The 21,098-nt window shown below is 33.4% G+C and overlaps 3 protein-coding genes across 5 annotated transcripts; 2 read left to right on the forward strand and 1 right to left on the reverse strand.

The window, feature by feature from the left end:
• The first annotated feature begins 291 nt into the window (after nucleotides 1-291).
• LOC112517880 lies at nucleotides 292-1,056 on the forward strand. Its single transcript, XM_025125250.1, has 2 exons — nucleotides 292-607; nucleotides 743-1,056. Exons 1-2 carry the CDS (start codon nucleotides 292-294, stop codon nucleotides 931-933), a joined length of 507 nt encoding a protein of 168 aa, XP_024981018.1. The 3' UTR covers nucleotides 934-1,056.
• Nucleotides 1,057-3,392: 2,336 nt separating this feature from the next.
• LOC112518245 (zinc finger CCCH domain-containing protein 66) lies at nucleotides 3,393-6,104 on the reverse strand. Of its 3 annotated transcripts, none has more exons than XM_025125878.1 (3): nucleotides 5,999-6,104; nucleotides 5,608-5,753; nucleotides 3,393-5,412 (listed from the first exon to the last, which is right to left on the reverse strand). In XM_025125878.1, exons 2-3 carry the CDS (start codon nucleotides 5,709-5,711, stop codon nucleotides 3,813-3,815), a joined length of 1,704 nt encoding a protein of 567 aa, XP_024981646.1. In that variant the 5' UTR covers nucleotides 5,712-5,753; nucleotides 5,999-6,104; the 3' UTR covers nucleotides 3,393-3,812. The 3 variants fall into 3 exon arrangements, with proteins under 3 accessions (XP_024981646.1, XP_024981645.1, XP_024981644.1); XM_025125877.1 differs by having other exon boundaries at nucleotides 5,491-5,753; XM_025125876.1 differs by having other exon boundaries at nucleotides 3,393-5,753.
• Nucleotides 6,105-15,450: 9,346 nt separating this feature from the next.
• On the forward strand, nucleotides 15,451-21,009 carry LOC112518080. Its single transcript, XM_025125648.1, has 7 exons — nucleotides 15,451-15,541; nucleotides 16,002-16,109; nucleotides 18,002-18,354; nucleotides 19,061-19,156; nucleotides 20,249-20,308; nucleotides 20,401-20,593; nucleotides 20,725-21,009. Exons 2-6 carry the CDS (start codon nucleotides 16,007-16,009, stop codon nucleotides 20,587-20,589), a joined length of 801 nt encoding a protein of 266 aa, XP_024981416.1. The 5' UTR covers nucleotides 15,451-15,541; nucleotides 16,002-16,006; the 3' UTR covers nucleotides 20,590-20,593; nucleotides 20,725-21,009.
• Nucleotides 21,010-21,098: the final 89 nt, after the last annotated feature.

The following is a 21,098-nucleotide window of genomic DNA, read 5'->3' on the forward strand; positions in this document are numbered from 1 at the left end:
ATGCCACCTCAATACTCTTGGTTCTTCCTTTAATATATATATTCACCAACACCTCAATACTCAATTCTCATGATGCCACCTCAATACTCTTGGTTCTTCCTTTAATATATATATATAGATTAGAAAATAAGGCACCATAAATATTTAATTTTTTAAAACGTTTTCCCTCAACATTCAAATGGCATCCCGCCACACCCTCTTTTTCTGTTTTCATCTTTTGTGGTCAATCCCTTTTCATCTCAAATACCCACCACGCCAATCCATGTTTCAAATCTTCATCCAAAACCCACCATGAAATTCTTTCAATCTCAAACCCAATTATCCCGTCTCAAATCCGCCACCCCCCGCCGCCACCGCCTGCCGTGCTTTCGTGGTCATTCAACACACCGTCGCATCAAGAAACCTACAGAGCTTTCTTGTGCCACCACTATTACTAATCCTGGGGTTGTCGCAAAGCTAATGGGATTGGATTCAATCCCACAAAGGATTCGATTGGATCGTAATCAAGAAGATCGCCGGAATTCGATCACCCGAAGTCAAACTCCGATGGTTCTAGAGATCGAAAATGGGGAATTCTTTGTGGTTGGTTTCGAAGCAGGTCGTAAAGGTAAGACTCCCAAGAACTCGATCACAGATTATGTTACTGATTTTGTTGATTTCCAGAAAGAACAAAACGTGACATTCTTAAATTTCCATTTAGTTTTTCTCCATCACTGTATCAAAAATTCTTTTACATGTGTAGGTAAAAGAAATTGGAACTGGAATTGGAGGAAGAAACTGCCAGAGGATGTTGAGAGTTGGAAGTATGATGGATCAAAGAAGAAGAAACTTGTGGTTGAGACATCAAATGGGGTGTTGGAAGAGGTTGAAGATGTTGAGTTTGAGTTGCAAATTTTTGATCAATTGCTTCTTGAGTTGGTATACATCTTTTAGACTGTTTTTATTATACCAAATTTTATTTTCCGTTTTACAGTTACAGTTACAGTTACGGTTACGGTTTATATATCTTTTAAGGCTTGTGTTTTTTTCGAACAAATTATGACAACGTTCAAGAACAGATTATGAATGTTTGTGTGGACATATAACGCTCTCTCCATGGTTTCTTGTAAAAATGAATTTTACCCATCGCTTTGGCAGGTAATAGGGGTTTATTTGCAAACCCGAAGCAGGGCCAATGTCAAGGATGACACTACCCCCAACCCAACACAAGAATATGATAACAATAATATGAAATCAAACAATAAAGCATCAACGTTTAAAACTAAGACTAGTTTGCAACACAAGAATATGGTAACAATAATTTGCAACAACAAAAATCATATATCTTCGTTTCCGGTTCTTTTCCTCCAATAGTCAAAACTATTAAAACTAAGAAAACGACAACTTATTCATTCATCCACCCACCAACAATTCTTGGAATAAACCCCCCAAAGTTATACAGGCAGGTTTCAAAATTGAGTTGTTTAAATACCTGTAAAATAAAATAAAGAGATAGTGAGAAACCATAAATAGAAATGGATATGAAAAAATCACAAATAAAAATCCTATTCTTTTAATACATGGATAATAAATACCCTTGTATAGGCTTATTTTATTTTTATAATGAGCTTAGCTATGATAAAATATTAATGTATAGAGATTGTAAGATGTGTGTTACAAAACTGATAAAACCAAAGCCACATGGTAGAAATAGAATCACCAAAGTATTAGTAGTTACATTCTTGATTTCTTGTTTAATCAAATCCATACACATGTCATCCTTAAACCAACCCTACTCACTCGTTGCACCATTTTTATGGAAGGCTCTCACTTGTTAAAATATTCTTGTATTAAATGTTATTTTATTATTTGACTTTTTTAATAATTATTGTTGTTGAAAAATACGAAAATCCTTGTAAAGTGATTACTGTTACACAGTTTATCAACTTAATTTATTGAGTTGTTAATAATGTAGCAAAAGAGAAGCCGTTCCACTAGATAGGATTAGGCATGCTCATCTCTGAGGGGGTCCGAGCCTATCCATTGAATTTTGGATTTTGCTGACCGATCCAATCCGATTAATATTGGACAACCGATCTAATCCAATTCATCCAATCTAATGAATGATTGGATCGGATCGGTTCGATTCCATTCATTTGGATATTCTTATTAGACATTCATTGGATCGATCAGATCCATTCAACATCCGGTGGATGATTAGATTGAATCATCCAGTGTGTAAATTCGGTACAATTTTCCAACAATGAAACAAAGTGATTAATCATTTTTAATATGTGTTAAAACCAACACAAATGAGGCTAAAAGTTCAAAAACCAACACAAAACATATTCTAATTTAAGCAAATTGAAAACAAATAATTGGATGGATATTTGATGATTAATTGGATGTTTTTCAATTCGGTCGGTTTTGGTTGGTTCTGGACTGCCATCCAAGAACCAACAAATCCAAATTGAATGTTGAAAATTTAAATCTGATCCGATCCAATTACAGTCCGTCAGTTCTAAATGGACAGGTTGACTTTTTACACACTCATACTTAAAATAAAGATTAAATCTGTATACATCCTACACCATCCCACCTTAGATATAGAATAGTTTGATTTGGTTTATACTCATGTCATCACCTCCGAACTACAAAAACTATCATGTGGATCTTTATAACATGTTCCAGAATACAATCAACTCCTTCCTCAACATACATCGTCATTTTATTGAAGAGAGTAAATAGATATATAATCCTTTACAAGCCCAATAAATAATACAAACGTACAACTAAGTTTTTCATGTATTATTTCACAACACATAAAAATCCTGTTTTATACAATGTTTTATGTGTGAAAGGTTCAATATTGTTGTGTATGAAACAAAAAACGGTTTTGAATGTTTCACATATGAAACAACACTACAGCTCCACATGAAAACTTTTTTATGCCACTGTTGTGACCGAAGGTAACTCTCTTCAATTAATCCTGGGAKGGGAGGGAGTAGGTCTTGCTTCATATTTGTTAATTCATTTATTGTTTACACGACTTCAAACAGATAAAGTAGCTATAAAAGCTATGCTTGTCAATCGAGTAGGTGATTTTGGATTAGGTCCTAGGATTTCGGGTTGTTTCAAACAGACTTTCTCATTCATTTTCTCGTGTTGGTGTTGAGTTTGTAAGTTTATTCGAATTATTAAATTTGTGAAAGAGAAGTAATGAGACGGAGATGTCACATTGTATTCTCAATGCATCCCCAAAAGGCCTTCTTTCCTGGATTCGACCCCTACTTTCAATCATATGAAACCAACATTGAGGCGAAAACAGCATAAGCTTTAACGAATATTCAGCCAAGATTCTTACGCAAAAACGGCCCCATAGAAAATATACATATACTTACATAACAAACAAGTAAAAGAAATCAAAATGGGCAACTTTATATTGATCATGAAAGTTGTAACAAGATCAACGTATACACAATTAATAACATCAAAGAGAGAACTTAAAGAAATTACGAGGTCAAGTCTCTATAGGTTACCCGTGTAACTTATTTAGTGAAATATGAAACCAATGACAATAATAATACGGAATACATGAAGAAAATGAAAACGAAAACTTAAAGAATATGATGATGATGATGATGATGATGATGATGATGATGATGAGATGATCAGATGGATGGTTTCGGCCTTCTGAAATCTCTCCAAACAAATCAACTATTTGTGTTGTGTATCTTCATCTGTGAATATGATATCTCCACATATAGAAGTCAAGTTCACAGAATAAGAACCATAAATCATGTTAAAGAAGGGTTATAGAAAGTAAACACTTTTCAAGCAACCAGCTGCTCCTGCTCCATGTATAGCTGCTCCACCCATGGTGGAAATTGTTCTTCATCAAATGTAACATTATTCACATGTGAATCGGGTTCTTGATTGTTGGGTATTAACAACGAATCGGGTGATCTACGAACCCCAAAAGAAGCGGATTTCCTCAACTTGTTGAGCTCATCTTTCTGGATACCCCAGTTCAACTTTCCATCAGGAGACCCCCAATCTGAATGCATGGAAGGCGCCATAGAAGATAACACGGGTGACGGAAAGCCAGACTGACGGTTGACTGTTCCACGGTCAATGAAACTCTGGCTCCGCTTTGCAAATGCAGCGGATCTTGAATGCATGATCTGATTGGGTCTCAAGGATGATGGTGAGGACATCCGCAGTGGTGAGGATGGAAGTCCAGAGTAGTTCATGTTCTGGTGTAGTTGAGCAATTCTTGATTCCAGTGAAACCCCCTGCAGTTGAGACAAGATTGTATGATCTGCAGAAGATAAAAGCTCGAGGCTTTTGTGGTTTGATCCAGTAGATATGTTATAATCTTCTGATCGATCACCAAGAAAACCATTATTGTTCCAGCTAGATGGTGGAGATAGACCTGCAAATTCATCCATCAGTTGTTGTTGACGATATCGGTCAACCCTAATCATTTCAGCCTCAAAATCCAAATCCTGGCTATTTGGGGTAGTCTTAAACCTGCTACCGAGAACCTTTAGGGTTGGGGATGGCTGATTCAACCACAGAGGCCCACCTCCAGGAGATGAAGCTCCGGGAGTTATTGGCGGTGTGGAACTAGGAGGTATCATAATGGACGGAGAACCAAGAGAGAAAGGACTTATCGATGACATATCTGACAATTTAAGGGACATCGGTCGGGGAGAAAGTACTGCAGACCCAGTGGAAGGGTGCAGTGGGCGAAGCTCTTCGGTTTTGTGAGCAAAGAAGCAAACTTTTCTGCTACAGCCAACCTCATCTTTGCACAAACGTGTTCGATATTGTGCCGGATGAAGCCAACACTCGAAAATCCCATGAGCATATTCACAAGCATCTCCATGGCGGCAAGAACCTTTCCGAAACTCGGGGCAAGGGACACAACTGTAATGATACTTCTGTGGGTCTCGCCTTCTAGCATTCTCACCCGGATGAACAAACGGGCATTCGGTCCAATCGTGAGAATAAGCTCTCGAGCATGGCTTGATCTTGAAAGTATACATTCTGAACTCATCTGTGTTGTATATCCCGTTTTTCATGTCCGGCAGAGAGAGGTCGACTGGATACTCTTTCTTCTCAGTCCCTTCTCGTGATGAAATCAAGTTGGGGACGTCCTTCCGTTCATCGCCATGGATATGAATATGATCATCGGTCAGTACATTTAACAAACATAATTCTTCACCATGAGCGTAACCATTTAGCATAAGCTCCAAGAATTTCCTCTTTGAATTGAAAGAAGAACCAAACACCAAAGGAATTAAGTCAATAGGTCGATTCCCATTAACATCGAGGCAACTGGTATCAGCAGAAGCATCAATCAAAAGCTTGACCACCTCAATCGATGAACTAGAGCCACCGGAAACAGCCATATGCAAAGCAGTTGCCCTATCGGAACCACAGGCTTTGTTAACATCAACACGATTCAATCCAAGAATGAACTTCAAAACCTGTTTGCTAGCAAACATGGAAGCAATCATAAGCGGTGTCCTCTCCTCAAGGCTCATCTTCTTCGAACCTATGGATCTACCGTACCACAAACCAGAATCATCAACATCATAACCTTCTTCGTCAACCACTAACCTAAATCCTTCCAAATCATCAGCAGCCGATAATTCAAGCAAAATTGAAATATTACTAAGCTTCTGACCGTTACTAAGGCCGACAACCAAATCGCTGGTACACATATTCTTCCCTTAAGACCGCTTCGCGAATCAACTGCTCTCTTCCTACAAAATAACACAGTAAAATTAGAACAAACAATCGCAGCATCATAAAAAACCACAAATTCTCAATCAAAAGAACCCTAAGCACAAATAACATATCTACATAAACGATTGAGAACTGAAATTAACCTCTACCGATTACAAACCAATCAAATTCAGTCTATTTGATATACTCCATAGGAACTGAAATCAACACATTAAATAATCAAATTCACAAACAGTTTACAACAAATCAACAGACAACACACCTTGATTTCTTGAGTGAAAAGGCTTAAACTGAAGATGATTTCTCCCGGTTGTTGGAGTCATAAAAGACGAACTCAAAAGCGTCTTTCTTCATGATTTTCCATCTTATTTCCCTCCCAAATGAAACTGTATTGCAAATGCAAATGCAAATGAAATGGAGATTCAAATTTGGAAAGGGTTGGTATATTTAGCCTGGGCCCACATAATTGGAAAATTCTAGAATCAAAGTTTTATTCGTCAACCGGCTCTTTGTTTTTCTCATGACACGTGTCGATGCATCTTTCACCGGCCACCGGCTGGATGAAATTCTCGGTCACGTTTATGCGTTTAATCTGTATTTATGGGGAAATATTTAATTTCGTCTTTCTTTTTAGTGGTATAAAAATTTGTTATTAATAAGGATACTTGCGTATCTTATCAAACTTTTTGTCTTTATTTCAATTAAAATCGATTTTATGATTTTAGTTATGATCAGATCTAAGACAAAAGATCAATAAAAAAATAAAAATGCCTCTAATTTAATAGATATTTTTAACAGTTGTTAAAAAGAGAGATATAATCTGGACTTATCTATAAATCATGATGATCATGTTGTAATTTCGAAACTGTGAAAATGAAAATTGTTATTTTAACAAACCACAAAAATCAAATTTGTAGTTCACTCTAAAAAAGTAAGTGACGTTAATAATATTAATATAGTAAATGAGATTAAAAAACGAATGTTAATATAGTGATTTAATTTTTTAAAATAAAGTAAAATACTAGTAAACTGTAAAAATCTAATAAATAGTGATATTTATCTATTCAATTCATCGAAAGTACGAAACTGTTAATAATAATATATAATTGAGACTAACTTATCTCACATAAATTATTTAAACAACTCAAATAAAAGAAAATGTTTATGAGCCTATTCAATCCAACCCCGTACCACAAATAATTGGTTTTTCATGTTACTGGACCCGTTCATTGCATGTACCACTATTAAAATAATACATTTAAAAAAAATCAAAATATCAATTGATTTTACCACACCAGTGTTTTTTGTTTTAGTCTTTAATTCCCTTTTCTATTAACAGTTACTAGTCGCATCTGGCATTGCATGTGCGTTCCCGATGGGCGAATGATTCCTTTGATGATCTTCAAAATACATGTTACCCATTCAGTATAATTGATTTAGGGTTAAGAACGTTTGTTTTTAGAGTCGGTTTATTAGGTTGTTGATTTAAGTAACTAGGAGGATGGTCGTGTCACAAACATCGATTGTGTGTCTGGCTTCGACTTTGTCTTTTAAGGGTCGTTTATCAAATGTTTATCCGGGTAAGCATTTACTAAGTGACATTAACTCACCGGATGAATATGGTAAAGATCAAGAATCTTACCCGGTAAATATCAAGCTGAGATATTAACCATGAGTCTTACCCGGCAAGTGAAGACGACGACTCTTACTATAGTAAGCGCTTACCGGGTAAATTATTGCATATGATGTCTTCTGGTGGACTAAAATCTTACCCGATAATTAAATAAATTATTTTAACAGGAAAAACAAAAACGTTAATATGCTTAAAATGATGATGATAGACGGCCATTTGGACGTAATATGGGATCCTTGTCATGCCATTACACCTTTCTTCCAATCGAATCTCATTCGTAGATGTAGACATATGTATATTTACATGAGTGTATATGTACCCGTTAGATCCGTCATGTCCGTCTTGCTAGAAAAGTAGACTTATATACCATTTTCGAATAAATGAGCGAGGCTGGACTGACTTGTCAAAATTAATGGGTGGAAATGGACAATGGAAAAAAAAATAACTTTTATAATTAAAATTTATAGATAAAATTGAGAACTCTTAATACTTATCAATTTCTACTTAATTATGACTCATGATAATAACATTTTTTAAAATCTTAAATTTGAAAATATAAGTACCTCAATTGATCAATTCCTTATTATCTCATTTAGTCATTTTATTCATTAATAATTGTATATTTAGCGAAATTCCTTTCTAAAGCATGTATATTGTTATGTATTTACGCCAAATTTTAAGTTGGAAAAACTGTTATGTATTTTGAATTATTTTACATAACTTGTTATTTTATATAAGTTTTGTTTTCATAAAAATATAACAAGATTTTTAAGTCCATTAACGCGTAGGTGTAAGCCCGGTCCGTTTATAGGGGGGTATGGATAAGTTTTCAAGCCCGTAAAAACGGGCTTGGTTTTACCATGTTAGACTCGTTGAACAAAAAAATAGGTTAAGTTCGACCCAGGTCTCACCCAAGCCCGCAAATAGAAGTTAAGGTGAGAAACGTAAAAACGGATCTGTATTATCAATCACTTTTAATCTCACCCCCACCAATTAATAGTGCTTATCACGGGAATTGAACACATTAGTGTTGATTTTCAATCAGGATTGATCCAAGGGTAGAGATCACTTCTTACCTTTCTCACAATAACTTTTATTTTCACTGGAATCCAACCTTGTATGTGTGTGTATTTGAAACATTATTTCATGTAAAAATCTTTATATAACTTTTATTAAATGGAAGTGTTTATCGACTCGATAAAGTTTTTTTTTTCTTTCCGGAAATGGGTTATCTCAAACGGGCTGGATTCCGGTGATAATGAAAGTTATAATGAAAATGATAAGAAGAGATCTTCATCATTCGATCAATTCTAATTAAAGAGGAACACTAGATCAATACTAATAAGATACATCGGATCAATGGTACAAATCTCTTCTTACACTTTTCATCTTAACTTCTATTCTCACAACGATTTTTCATTTATCTCATACTTCGTTCAGACTAATCTCATTACAAGTTGTAATTGTAGGTTCCACAATAAAGTTTACAGTTGGAAGGCTCGCTCATTAAATAGGGGTTGAATCATCAGTGATACGTAACAATAAAAAACACGCAAGATAACAAACGGCTATACTTACATATATAAATAACCCTTTTAACAACTAAATGCGTACAAGATAATAACAACAGCGACAAAAATCTCAAATTGCATTATAAGAAATTAATGATGAAAACAACCAAAGAAAGAAACTTCAATCTTTACAGTCAACAAATGAATAATTGAACAACTTTTTGGTTTACTCGGTTGAAAAGACAAACCATCGAGCCACTTATTTTGAATGTTTATGTTATACAACTTGTTTTCTTTAACAGATTGTGAACCAACGGGGTCACACGTCAATGTTAATTATTAAATACGGATGGAGAGGAAAATAAAACTCTTATTTGTGTTCTTGAAAAAGAGAGAAAGGAAAGGAAATAATTCTTTGTATTCTCGAAAAGGGGGGAATGAAAGGAAAGATGTAATTTTGACAAATATACCCTTATATTTGTTTTGCTCGTTTTTCTTTTGTGGTCATAAGCCCTGCTAGTCGATGTTCAAATTGCATTCATCTTATTTCTTTTCAAAAACTCCAATAATCCGGTAAATTATGTTAGATTTTACAGCTAATCACAATCATACATAGTTTCTTAAAATCAAAATAACTTTATCACGTCTTTTTATTCCATCAAAAATAAAAGAATATCATAGTAACACTACATTTTGAACCAAACGTTCAATTGAAGGCATGATTGGCCGCTAATTTACCATCATAAAAGATGAGGGTAAAATAAATCTATAATGTTTCTGGTTACAAATAATTATATAGGGGTGAACTAGGTATGATAACAGATTTTTTTTTCCAATACCGTGTGTCAACTAATTATAATTGATACATAAAAAATTTATATCGTATACCAACCAACTATACATGGTACCTATATTTTCTCTTGGATATTGATTTTATACCAACTTCAAGTTACATATATGAAAATTTATCATTTCATTCAAAATTTGAGTGATATTTTGAGTTTGCAGGTAATAAAATATCATGTATAAAGGTTTTATAATTGCAAATAAAATAAAATTACAAACAGTCAAATATCAAAAAAAAAAAAAATAGGTAAGACAAAACTTAAAAATCAATAACTATGTTTTACAATTAATTAATTTAATGTATATGTTCTTTTAATAAATAAATAATAGATATTTAAATAAGTCGGTACTGTGGTATCCAACTTCTAATATCGTGTACCATCTAAGTTTGCATATTAAGCACGATACTATCAATAAATTGTAATTAGTACTAATTTAATTAGTTTCAATTTAATTGATACGGTTGATACACATATTCATTGGTTTTGTCCGGTACAAAATTGACACCAAAGACACCACCCTTAAGAGCATTTATAATGGAGGTTCATGTAAGAACCCATTTTTTGTACCTTTTATTATCAAGTCATTTCAGGCGCACCAAATTAATTCATAATGGAAATTTTTCAAAGAACTCATTTCATGGGTCTCGTGTATAATATAACTTAGATAAGTATATATATATATATATATATATATATATATATATTAATTGTTATATAGGACATAAAAGTCAATAAAGTATATTAAAAAAATAACAAAATATCATTTCACACTAACTTCAAGGTAAGAACTAATGTTTTTATACAAGAATTCAAAGAAGATAAAGTTCTTTTAACTCTATAATGTTGGTTCTTATAAGAAACTATATTTTTTGTTTATAAGAATATTGTATTGGATATGTTTTTACTTACCTTATCAGATAACATTTTTGCTTTCAAAATGGATTATTTTCCATCACTTATTGTGGATGAAATGAAAGGAAAGGAAAAGTAGGAAAATGGAAGAAAATTAACAAAAAAACGTGTTCTCAAAAGAAAAAAAAAGGGACGCCTGATACAACGACGGACTGGTGGAGAGATGTGAATCCTCGTCATGCGTCATACATTTTCTTGTTACTGGGCCCCACATCTTCTGACGTGGACGTGGAGTATTTTTTTCCCTTGAGTTGCCTGTGACTTTCACTGGGTTACCGACGGATCAGATACAAGGTACTGGTGACGTGGAAGGTTATAAAAGGGGCTGTGTTTTTTTAATTTCTGAGGGTGTGGGTGGTGTTAGCAATGCCAAGATAGAGTGGTTGGGCAGAAAGACACTGGAAAACAAAGTTGAAAGCCGGCCACACCCACTCCCAAACAAGAAGGTGGTCTCTTTCATTTAATATACTTTATAGAGTAAGTTACGGATTTGGTCCATGAAGTTTGTGATTTGTTACGGATTTGGTTTTTTATTGCATAATAATCTTTCATTTAATACAACCTCCCCTCCCCTCCCCTCTTTAGTATTATATGAATGAAGTTTGCACGGTTTGTACAAATTGAGTGGTTTGCATTTGACCGTTTCCATATATATATATATATATATATATATATATATATAAGTTATGAACTTAGCAATCATATTAAATCTATTATATAGAAATGCATCAGGTTCATCGAATTAGATTGAATTCAAATGACCCTAACCCAATACATATAGTTCGAAGATTTCGCAACTCGATTAGATATCAAGTGACTTCATCGTAAGTCGCCAAGATTAGTTGATTTTTCAGCACTTTTGTCTTTATATGTAATTTTATTTAAACATTAATTGAAAATTGTAGATAATTATATATTTTTATTTTTACTCAAAATAATTGATTTTGTTACAAGGGTGTTTTATTTGTTTCTCAAAAATTAATTATTTCAACCTTAAAATATCATAAAACCAAAATAAAAATGGGATTTGGTAAATATTGATGTTTATTGCAACAAAGTAATTAAATTTAAGATTAATCAGGTAATTTTATATTTTCTTTAAAAAATCAAGTTTATTATAATAACTATTTATTCGTCTCTTAATAGCTGACTATTTTGTATTGAATTTGCTAATTATTACATATTTAACGACTACGACTTCGAGTAACAGAAATCAAATTTACAACACATTCAAAACCTTTAAAATGTGTGATCATGTATGACTTTTTTCGTATAGAACTGTCAATTTAATTTCGTTTGATTATAGTGTTTTTAAAGCCTATCAATCTATCAAAAAAATCATAAAAACTACTATTGAAAATCAAAATCAACTGTTAATTTTATATTATACTTATTTGCATAAAATATGCCCAAAATAATGTCAAGAAATGATAAATTGCCAATTATGTCATTTAATTTGATCTTCAATCTAACAAATAACCAAATTTGAGACAGACGACTTATATCCCCCACCCACCCCTTTATTGCATGCCGTCCCCTCTGGTTTAGTCATCATTCTACCTGGCCTCTTGAGTGTCGTCTCATCCTCTCTATCCTCCTTGTGTCATCGTTGTCCTTCTGTCATCGCACATGCTAACGTCATTGTTGCTCGCTAACTTGGAAACAAGACTAAATTTCAGGAGCTCACAGGTAAATTTACAAAGAAGGTCGTCTTCAACCTTCCTTGGTGTCACGTATGCAAATAGTGTGATAATATGTGGAAATCCTAGATTACTCTCTAAAAGAGCTTTTAGATCAAACGAGACTCCAACATATATAAAGGAGAAATAGTAAAACTATAGTCGATGCTATACTCCAGCTCACCCTTCCAACAAAGGCAGGATGGGTATGTACATAATACAAATTGTCCTAGAGTGTCAAGAGAGGCTGAACGAACATAGATTGTCTCATTACATTTTGAAATTTCACATGAAGCTGTATGGCCTTATCATGCTTATTCTTAATTTCCATATTTTGCTACATGTTTTGGAACTCGCCCACAAAGAACTAATGAACTTACTGAGTTTATTAATTGACCAATGACATATATCTCAATATATGACAATGTTGGTAATGACAAGGGGAAAGAGCAGGTCTAGTCGAGATCTATTATAAGATCAATCGTGTTATGTTTTTGTTGAGTATGTTATGGTGTAGAAATATTATTGATGTACAACGGAGTATCCGTTAGACGTTAAGTCTAAACAAGCTTTATGTCTAAATATTTTGTTCCAATATTTATAAGCTTATTTACGATGTTATTCAACGATACAAGTATGGTTGTAAATCGTGACAAACTCTAAGATATGGGATGTGACACCGAGACTTGACAAATATGCCCAACAATCAAATAAAAAAAAGTGAACACATAATGGTTCAAGATGTGGATGCTGAGTAGATTTTCTTTTTTTAGCCAAGTGCTTTTTAGCAACTATATTGCTTCAGAAGTTAATATTTCTTGATTGATAAAGTTCCGTAAATAAATAGTTTTTTTTCGAAATAGGAAGTTTCTCAAAATGGAAACTTACTGAATTGATACATTTTTTGAAAATTGAAATTTGTTTATTGGACGGATGTTTGCTTTTTTATCAAGTATTATTCTCTCCAACCGATTCATGCAATCCATTTACAATTGTTTACACAAAGGGGCTTTCATATATGTATATCGTTGCTATACTAGAAAGTACTGCAAGAACTCTTAAACAAGTTATTGAACATTAAGTATCGTTTATTAATTCAAATGTTGTAGAATTTATGTTTAGAATGTTATTATAACATATGTGCAACTTTTTAAAACTAACTTATCTATACTATATTATAACACATTTGACAAAAACTCTTAAAAACTATTTTTTATGCATGAAGTACTATTTATTAATGCATATTACTTAAAATTCAAGATTACAAATAAATTGTACATAAGTACAACTTATTAAAGCTCTATGTTTGAATTCGTGGAACTAACTGTAGATAAACATAATCAAATACAGGATAAACATCTCATTTTAAATATAAAAAATCTTAAATATAATTAGGATAATCATTGAGTTCTAACAGAATACTTAATGATTATCTATTTAAAAAAATTATATTATTAAACCTAAATTAAATTACCTTGTTACATTAAATTAAATTATAATAAAAAAATTTGAATTAAAGAAATTACACAAAACAATAACTTTTAAATACTTAATTTGATACTAATATTGATATATTTTTTTTTCAAATTTTTATGATATTTTTAAATTTATATTTTATTCATAAATGAAAACATTATCGCTTATTCAAAATCACATAAAACCTATTATATCGACATAGATAAAGAATAAAACGAAACATTGAAATCGATGTGTCTTGATGTATAGCACGAATACCCTTCTAGTAACTAGAAATGCACATAAAAGCTCAAGTCAGACCCAAAAACAACTAGACCTAGCACTCTTGAGCCTATGCGGCTATGCCCATATCAGACCTTAGAGCCCGATGAAATCAACTTTTTTCTATGGCCCAATTAAAACACAACCCGAAAAAAAACCACGCTGAAAAGCCTAACTGCATTCTCTTTCAACCCAAAAGCTCGGTCAAACCTAAAAACCCCGAATTTTTTTTGCTTAAAAAATGGACTTAAAAGGCTCATGTCTAGACTCGAAAATCCCGAGCCTTATGCACGTCTACTTTTATCCAGAGGATGAACTCCCATATATTTACCTTATTTTCTTCATTATAATTACTTTTTAATTAAAGAAAATATATCCATAAAACAAGTACTTTTTTATTTGATACCATATCTGACATATTTCATAAAAAAAACTTTAACCAACAATTTTCGATCATGGATGTTATAAATTATTATTTGTATTCTTAAAATCTTTTAAAATTCAAACTTATAATTTATTATTATATATATACAACTTTTTTTTATAAAACTATGTAATTCTGTAAGAGGGTATTTGATTATCAAGTAATAATTAATTGGATTGAAAATAAAATTTCACCTCTTCTTTCCTTAGGTTACTGGACTATGATTTATCGTAGCGGAACATAAACCCATTAAAATATCTTCAGTAACTTTTTCATAATTTCTCTAAAATAGAGAATTAAAAGTCAAAATCTCTAAAATGAATTATTATCAACTCCAACATATTCTCTATTTTTAGAGATTTTATCATTAATTATATTATTTAAATATTTTATAATTTTATGATCACAAATACATTTTTTTTGAAATATATATAAAATGATATTAATTCAATCCTTATTGACGAGATGAATAAAAAACTAATTCTTTTCTCTTTGGATTTTTAAAGAATTCTCTATATTTGGAGTTTTCTTCGCGATTCTCTATTTTAGAGAATGAGATAAGTAAGTTGTTGAAGTATTATAGAGAATAAAAAGTTGATTTTTCGTTATTATAGAGCAGCTGTTGGAGATAACACACTCCCTAAAACGCATTTCATTTTAAATAATATAATGGATTTATTGCCCCACAAGTCTAAGACCATAAACTAACTTATTTTTAAACTTAACACAAAAGTTCAAACTTCCGTACCAGCTCCTACTTATATGGCACGTAAAGGAGAATTTGATGTCTAAATGGACAAAAAATAATTTATAATATTTAAATAACAAAAAATATGAATTATTGAAACTAAAATTTTTCATTTTCATTTTCATTTTCATTTTTATTTACCGAACCAAATAACTCTTAAGATTGGGCTTTGTTGGGTTATTCAGAAAAGACGGCCCAACCCACTACACATAGAAATTAGAACCCGTTTTTTGCTCGGAAAGAATTCTGTCGCCGATTCTTTTTCCTTCTTCGTTTTCCATCTCAGCTAAGCTTCCGCCATCTCCAAAAGCAGGTAACTCTCACTCTTTCTTCTCTGTAGATCTCTTGGATGTAGTGTTTACTAATGGATTTGATTAGTTTAAGCCTTAGGGTCATCTTCTTCTTCTTCCTTGTTATGTTTATGTATGCTTGATTCAAAGTTGTTTGATGTTTTCCTCAATCCATGAATGTTGGGGTTTTGAACCCATTTTTTTTTTCTTCTTTTTAAATCATATGTGCAGACTAGGCTAAACACGCCGTATGGATTATTGATATGCTTGTCATGTTTGTTGCATACCAAGTGTTTGATAAAATGCTGAACGAAAAACTCATTCTAAATTCTATTTATAGCTAAAATGGAGTACACCCCTTGGTTAAGGGATTGTATCTTTTACTTCATCAATACATCCTACCTCTCTGATCTTACTTTGTTGTTAATTATAGGTTTAGAAGATATACCTCTTATAACTAACATGTATGGTTGGTATTCGTAGGAGAGATGAAACTTGTTCAAGGTGTTTTACGGTCTCTTGCAGTTGGCATTTCACCTAGTTGCCAGGGGTTTTCAATCACCAGAACCTTGGCTACAAGTAGTGCTTCAGGTACTTGGGTGGTGGTGGTGGTTTTTTCTATTGCATTATGTTGTATCCTGTAAAATGAATTTTGATATATTTTAACATCTTCCCCTTTCGGGTGATCAAGTTGACTGGGAACCCTCATGCATCATGATGGTCTAGTTCTACATCAAGACTCAGATATGTTCCTAACCATCCACAAGTATAAATTAAGCTATATGGATGTCTAAATTAATATTAATTTTGATAGCAGATTAAACTTATTTACTTGCTTGAACACAAACCTAAGTACCCAACAGTACTTATACCCCTTGTGCTTCTTTTGCTTCTGTATCTGTTGCTTTCTGTAACGTCCGTCATCTCTTTTTGAGATTCATCAATGCTCTACAGAACTATTTTCCTAAGAAAAGCCAATTCCACTTCTTTTCAGCTTCTAAACTGGAAACCAAAGACCAACTACATGTCTAGATGTACTGTTGACAATTTAATTTTTTGCTTCCAAGATGGTTAAGCATCCTATTGTTCTAGTCTTAAAACTCACTGTTTGAAATCATGATCTACTAACCCTTGGTTAACATTCAGCTTATCTTGTTTTTCCAAATTTTATTCCACCCAATGACTTTCTGAGGCACACTACTGTGGCTACCAGCCAATCTAAAGGGTAATGCCACAACAGCTATGCGGTTGTCTTACCCTTCATCCAGTTTGTATCCATCTGCTACTTGTACTTCACATATGCAGTATTGTCTTTGGAATGCGATTATTCTTAATCCCTATGCACATTAACTAAGAACTCCGTGAGTGCAAACTGTATCTAACGATACAAGTGAAAGACGCAAACTGTCATCTAACAGGAAGATATCATGATGTTTGGATTTTTTGGTAAACAGTGAAATTGTATAGACATGGATTAGATATCCCAAATTGAGAATTTGAGATTACATAATTACAATGCTTTAATATGCTTGAGAGAAGGCTCCTTCCTTGATTGAGTTACTGTAATATGCAACTACTATTAATTGAATCGACCATGTGAAGACGACATTGTTGATATTCTTGAAACGACCCTTGATTAACAATCTAAGATGTAATCATGAATCATGATGCTCGGTTACCTCACAAAATATGTAAATATGTATCTTGTGTTGATACAATCCATATCTTTTAACCTGAAAAAAGCTCGTTTCCTTTCCTTATCCACCCTAACTTGGGAAAGGATGCCAACTAGTCTTCACTAGATAATACAACTAACACAAGATGCTAGGGATAAACCAAAACAAACATACCTGGTATAACCCTGTTAAAGTAGGGTTTGGGATGGTATGATGTACACATCCTTTTTTTCAACCCAAGGGATAGCGAAGCTGTTTCTATGAAGACCCCCCACTTGTTCAAGAAGTGATGGAGAGGCAAGAGAGGCTCAGAAGATTTGTCAAAAAGGTTTTCTTTTTTGAAAAACGATGATTTTGAAACGATTCTATAGAGCATGACATAGAAAAAATTACTATAAAGGACAACAAACAGTAACAACAGTAAGGACATATGTGAGAAAGAAGGTAAAACAAGGCAAAGCAAGCCAACTTGAGGATAAAATACTAACATACCAATCCACTTAAGAAGAACCGAGACCAGGCACTCTTACTCCAACCATGAAAAACTACAAAGTCTGATTGGCTGAGAAGATCTCACAGATTGTGCTATAACATTAAAGATAAATCAAAACCTAACCAACAATCTTGGAAGCTCCATCCAAAGAAGTTTTTACAAGTAGAAGTAAATAAATACATTAATTACAAGCAGATGCAGGGAACACAACTCGTAAGAGTCAACCAGGTCTGACTGTCATGTCTCTTATGCATGGTAATTTTGTACATACATATTGCAACATCGATCAATACATGGTTTTTGTTTCTGCACAGTTATTGAAACCGATGCAAATACAAACTCATCAGAGACCTTGGAGGAGTTTGATAGAAGCATTTTTGGTGATATTCGAGACAGCAGCCTGACTTCAAGGTCCTTCTTTCAGAAGTTGGATCAGCAGAAGAAGGCTCTTGACAGATCTGCAATTAATTCTAGGTTGTTTGGTTCTTGGAGACCAGGATCTGTGGATGGTCTAGATGAGAGTTTCACAACTTTGAGTGATGGCATGGATGGGAAATTAAAGGATGCTGCTAGTTACTTTGAGTATGATGTGGATGAAGTAAACAAAGATGATTATAAGTTCAGATCAGATGTAACATTTTGGTCTGGTAATACTTATGATGCTAAGGTATGAACTACGAATCATAACTATCTATCAACTATTTTAGGCTCTCCATCACTCTTTCTTTTGCTCAATTGCGTTTGTATGCTCCACTACAAAAAAGAAAAAAAAGAAAAAGAAAAAAAAGATGAGGATGAGCAGACTTTAGGAACTCCAATAGATTTATTTAAAAGGAGAAATTGCATTTTAGGTAGTTGAAAATGAGTGCAACAGATATTATGTAGTCCACGTCAAGTAGATGTATTAGTCTCTATTATTCTCTTTCTAACGTAATATTTGATGAACCAACAATTACAGTGCATGCACAGTAATAACTATAGGTTGTCTCATTTCCCCACTACTGTTGTGCTGTAATTTGGATGCATTTACTTTGTATTAGTGATGTTGTAATTCTGTGTGTCGTGTGGTTTAATCTCGTTCCTCATGTGTTCACTTCATAATTATATTCAAAATGGAATCTGTTAAAGGTTCCTTTGCACTTTCTTAGAACAAAAGGATAAATGTACAGCAAGTTATAATACCAAATACAAATTCCACTGATGGTTACTTGCATCTAACTATCTTTAATTTAGTTACTTTTCCCTCATCAAATCCTCTAAATATTCTCCACTCAATTGTCTGTGGTGGTTAGCTGTATGCCAAATATCTTGTTTTGCAATCATTTTCTAAAATTTGTACCTCAATGCTCTTGCACAAATGTTGGTTTATGCAGGATCTTGATCTTACAAAACCAGGCGTTCGTAAACCATCTAGAAGACCAGAGTTTGAAGTAACAACAGAGGAAGTTCTTCAAAAAGCTGATTTTAGGGTGAGCAACTTTGCAGCTGGTATAGATATACAACTTGAGGACATTTCTACCTATTCTGCATCTGCTCTGTACACATGACAGAATGCTCGTTTAGGGTGCATTTGGTGCACATACTGATAGTCCCATCTTTGACATGACATGGAACAAAAACAAGGTGGAACAAAAACAAGGTGGGACAAAAACTCATTTCATGGGACAAACGTAGAGATTTTTAACCTTGAACGAAAGCAAGAAATGACCATCTTACTGACCTAATCATAACAAAATAAAAGTTTTACCTCCATTATCACCTCTCAAAACCTCGGGCACCAACATCCCTGCATCTCTCTAAACCACTATCATCGCCATCCCTCAAAACCTCCCTCACCACCATATCTCGGAACCTCCATCACTGCCATCTTTCTAAACATCTTCTGGGTGATGCTTCAACGGAGAAGATGAAGATGAAAATGGTGGTATTGGTTTTTGATCTTCAAGCTTTGTGTGGGCTTAGAACTTTAGAAGATGAAGAGGGTGGTTTTTGCTTTTTGATCTTGGAAGGAGGATGTGGTGGCTTTGCAGTGGCGTCAATGAGCGAGGAAGGAGATGATGCCTGACGGATGAAAGCCTATCTCAATCATGACTTCTCCTGCGTCAACGAGACATTGGACCCTATGTCTCGGTGCATTATATATACACGATAAAATATATAATATAAATATTAGATTCAAATATTTTATAAAAGCGAGACAAGAAAAATGTAATTCACTCTAAATTTTATACATAAAATTATTTATGTAATTGGTTAATTTGTATAACTTATAACTATTATATGAATAAAAAAAGTTAAACAAAATTTTAGGGGAAATCTGATCATTTTAAAAGTTTTGTTCTGCCCTCTCTAGCTTATCAAACAGAAGACACTATTAGTCCAGCCATGTTCTAGTCGTGCCAAATGCAGTCCTGTCGTGTCTTCTCGCCAAACACTACCTTATAGATTCACAATCTAACTTTCAAGTTTCATTTGACATTTGGCCTCTTCCCCTAATCCCTATGATCTAGCTTTCAAGTTTCATTTGGGCTTCACTTAAGTTATGTGTTTTCTTGATGCAGAATGTGAGGTTTCTTGCTAACTTCATAACCGAGGCTGGAGTAATCATCAAGAGGAGCAAGGTATACATAATATTCTTCTGTCGACCAAATAAATCTTAATTGCATTTTGGCGTTGCTATTTGATTTCTTATGTTTTCTTTGTTATCATGTAGACCAAAATCAGTGCCAAAGCCCAGAGGAAGGTTGCTAGAGAGATAAAGACAGCTCGGGCCTTTGGGCTAATGCCTTTCACAACTATGGGAACAAAGCACTTCGTTTATGGCAGGACAATGCAGGATCTTGATAAGGATTATGAATATGAAACTTATGGTCACAATTTTGTTGATACTGATGCTTCTTGAACATGTAAGTTGTGTCCACCAAGATCGATTCATCTTCCATTTCAATAGTCCTGATTACCAAATTATTCCATACTTCATTGCTCCATTTGAGATAAACAATGCATCTGCTCGATATAATGTTGATCTACATTGCAGGATCATTGCAGCATCACTCCACCTCCTAAATGAAATAAACCTAGAGACACATTGAAGGTTTTTGTGTTTACTTTAATTTCTGTTCTAGATGCACCAACTAGCATATGCCTTTGTATGATAGCCATTGTTTGGGTGTCACAACTGTTGCAGGTAATCTTTTTGTTTAGTGATTTTGATAAGGCTCCATTTTGAACAATCACTTTATTTGTTAGAACTATTTTTCTTTCCCCTATTTTACTATGCAAAGTTGTATTCAAGGGAAAATGCATCAAAATGCAACTTAGTTTAGTTTGGTTTCTTGTATTGACAGGGCTTCATTTCTTGGTTGATGCAACAAAGTTTCAAAATTTTCTATTTTGCACCTGTTTTGACCA

This window comes from Cynara cardunculus (genome assembly GCF_001531365.2).
Source record: "Cynara cardunculus var. scolymus isolate 2C chromosome LG 9, CcrdV1, whole genome shotgun sequence".
Taxonomy (NCBI): domain Eukaryota; kingdom Viridiplantae; phylum Streptophyta; class Magnoliopsida; order Asterales; family Asteraceae; genus Cynara; species Cynara cardunculus.

Bases quoted from the DNA above. Each gene is read 5' to 3' on its own strand.
- LOC112517880 (XM_025125250.1), top strand. From the start codon at position 292: ATGAAATTCTTTCAATCTCAAACCCAATTATCCCGTCTCAAATCCGCC. The intron at 608-742 runs GTAAGACTCCCA...TTACATGTGTAG, and splicing joins TTTCGAAGCAGGTCGTAAAG to GTAAAAGAAATTGGAACTGG.
- LOC112518080 (XM_025125648.1), top strand. From the start codon at position 16,007: ATGAAACTTGTTCAAGGTGTTTTACGGTCTCTTGCAGTTGGCATTTCA. The intron at 16,110-18,001 runs GTACTTGGGTGG...GTTTCTGCACAG, and splicing joins GGCTACAAGTAGTGCTTCAG to TTATTGAAACCGATGCAAAT. The intron at 18,355-19,060 runs GTATGAACTACG...TGGTTTATGCAG, and splicing joins GTAATACTTATGATGCTAAG to GATCTTGATCTTACAAAACC.
- LOC112518245 (XM_025125876.1), bottom strand. From the start codon at position 5,711: ATGTGTACCAGCGATTTGGTTGTCGGCCTTAGTAACGGTCAGAAGCTT.